The sequence below is a fragment of the Teleopsis dalmanni genome, unplaced genomic scaffold (genome assembly GCF_002237135.1).
Source record: "Teleopsis dalmanni isolate 2A unplaced genomic scaffold, ASM223713v2 unscaffolded_contig_4464, whole genome shotgun sequence".
Lineage (NCBI taxonomy): Eukaryota > Metazoa > Arthropoda > Insecta > Diptera > Diopsidae > Teleopsis > Teleopsis dalmanni.
Genome location: NW_024035846.1, coordinates 1 through 3076, shown reverse-complemented (window position 1 = coordinate 3076; position 3076 = coordinate 1). Strand labels below are relative to the sequence as shown.

Here is a 3076-nt window from a genome sequence, read left to right as displayed (position 1 = left end):
AAAAAAAAAAAAAAAAAGAAAAAAAAAAATTTCGTGTATCCAAATGAACAATATAAAAGACGTAATAAATAAATCGAAAGGATACACAAAGTTAAAACATTGCGAAAACTGCGGAAGCAGTACACACAACACCAAACAGTGCCATAATAAAAAATAAAAAAAAAAAAAAAAAAAAAAAAAAAAAAAAAAAAAAAAAAAAAAAAAAAAAAAAAAAAAAAAAAAAAAAAAAAAAAAAAAAAAAAAAAAAAAAAAAAAAAAAAAAAAAAAAAAAAACGGTTGTTTGCATCTGGGCAGTTATTGACTAGAACCAAAGCATCAGACCGTCAGTTCGACGATAAGAAATGCTGATTTTTGGTATTTGGTTAGTAATTGGTGTCATGATGTAAGTGACTTTGAAAATATTGAATACGGAAGAATTGCAAAAATATGTGGAGCATTCTTGTAATAATAAAACTTTGCGAATTTAGCAAAATAAATTATACAACTATGGGAAAAACCCAATAAAGTAACTAGGTCATATATTGGATTTTTGCATCAAGTTTGGGTATATAAGACGAGTTCAAAATTTGAACTGGAGAGTGTAAAAAAGTGAAAAGTGAAGCGTAGTAGCGCTGATATATATTGGAAATAAATAATGTAATTGTGTCATTGTATAACTAAAGAAAAGTGTATTATTTTTACGGGTTTTTCTGGGAGGACTATATCATCATCACCATCACCTCAACATCCTCAACTAGGTGTATATTGTTTGGTTAAAGAGGAAGCAACAACTTCTGCTCGGATCCACAACATTAATTGGCGCAGCCGGTATACACACGTTTTTATAATCATTACATTATAGAACGTGCAACGTGAGACGACAACGTCACCTACCTACTGTACTGTTTAGTAACGACTGTCTTTATTATATTATAATGTGCAATACAATAATGTGAAATATAGAATATGTATAAGAGTTTTACTTATAAGAGTTACATGAAGAGTACTTATTTTAAACTTCACAACATCTTCCTTTTTTTTTATTTTTTTTTTTTTATATTTATATATTAATATTAATATTAAATCTATAATTCATATTTTAGTCTATTTTAATATTATTTTAATAATATAAGAATAAGTATAAGTATATACAATATATACAATATAATAATATAATATTAAACCTATGATTCATATTTTAGTCTATTTTAATAATATAATAATAAGTATATACAATATAATAATACAATAGCAAATTTTTGATATTCATATATTAATCTTCATATTATTCATATTTTAGTCTATTAGGTGCTACCACATTTCTTCCCCTTTGAGTAACATATTGATTTGCACTTTTTTCATTATTTAAATTTAGATCTATAACAGGACTTTGATTTGGATTTACAGTCTCTCGTTCTTCATCTATTTTGTCTAAAACACTTTGTCTTTTCATTAAATGTTCTCTATTTCTTCGATAAATCACTCCATCATTGTCTTCTACCAAAAATGACCTTGGTTCTTTACATTTTTCTACAACTGTTGCAGGATACCAAACTGAAAGCGGTGTACGCTTAAACATGACATCTTCACCTGGAAAAATTGGTTGTAATTTGACGGCTTTTTTGTTAAAATTTTCAGACATTTTTTTTATATTTTGTTCAACTTGAATCTTGTACTTTTCATTATTCATAATTTTTAGTTCTAAATTTGTATCTATAGTTGGTAATTTTTTTCTTAACTGACGTGACATCAGTAATTGACTAGGACTAGGTAAATTACCTTTAGGAGTTGTTCTGTAATGCAATAACGCTGTGTAATAATCTGAATTTGTTTCTTTACATTTTATCAATAATTTTTTTACAATTTGAACTGAACGCTCTGCCATGCCGTTAGATCGCGGAAAATGAGGGCTCGATGTTATGTGTTCAATAGACCAATCGTTACAAAACTGATTAAATTCTTTTGAATTATAAGGAGGGCCATTGTCTGAAACAAAAATTTTAGGAATGCCGTGTCTGGCATAAATAGATTTTAATTTTGTAATGACATGCTTGCTAGAGTAACCCATGTTTAAAATATCAATTTCAATGTACTTTGAATAATAATCAACAACCAAAAGGTATTGTTTCTTTTCAAATTCAAAAATATCGCAAGCCACTTTATACCAAGGCAACTCTATAATATCATGAGGCAGTAGCTCTTGTTTGCCATTGCAATTTTTGTATTTAGCACAAATTTCACAACTAGAAACTAAATTAAATATATCGTGATTAATATTTGGCCAATAAACAGAACTTTTAGCTAAATTCTGACAACGCTGAATTCCCATGTGTCCTTCATGTAGACTATTTAATGTTTTGTGACGAAGTTGATGTGGTATAATTATACGATTATTTTTTAATAAAAGTTGATTGATAAAAGACAAATCATCTTTAATGTTATAATATGGCATAGCCAGTGTATCAACTAATTTTTTATTGGAAGGCCAACCATTTTTGATATACGAAATCACTTTTTGCAGTGATTCATCGTTAATTAAGTTTTCCCTGATTTCACTAAGAAGACTATCAGATAAATTTATACTTTTCATTAACAAATCACAATGTAGTGACAAATCATTATCAATTTCATTTAAAGCGTGTTCTCTGAGTGGTGCTCTAGAAAGCGTATCTGCAATATAAAGATGTTTTCCGGGTTTATATTGAACATTTAGGTCATAACACTGTAGACGTAACATAAATCTTTGTAACCTGGCAGGAATGTTGTATAATGGCTTTGTAAACAATGATACAAGTGGTTTGTGGTCGGTCTCAACTAAAACTTTTAAACCATAAAGATATTCATGAAATTTGGTACAACCAAACAAAATTGCAAAAAGCTCTTATTCAATCTGAGCGTAGTTTCTTTGAGTGTCTGTCAGTGACGCTGAGGCGTACGCAATAGGATTGTTGTCGTGTAAAATAGCTGAACCAACTGCAAATTTAGATGCATCAACTGTAAGAGTAATTGGTTTTTTTGGATTAAAATAGGTCAGAACTGGAGATTTGGTTAATTCATATTTTAAATTCTTGAACTCTTGGTTGTGAATTTCATTCCA

General features: G+C 28.3%; 1 protein-coding gene across 1 annotated transcript; it reads right to left on the bottom strand.

The window, feature by feature from the left end:
• Positions 1–1264: 1264 nt before the first annotated feature.
• Positions 1265–2649, bottom strand: LOC119665317 (uncharacterized protein K02A2.6-like; the record flags this gene model as incomplete). The annotated part of the gene is made up of 2 exons (XM_038074578.1): positions 1265–1569; positions 1759–2649. Coding segments are annotated over 2 exons (1196 nt in total), but the record flags the coding sequence as incomplete, so codon positions are not given.
• Between the last annotated feature and the right edge of the window lie 427 nt (positions 2650–3076).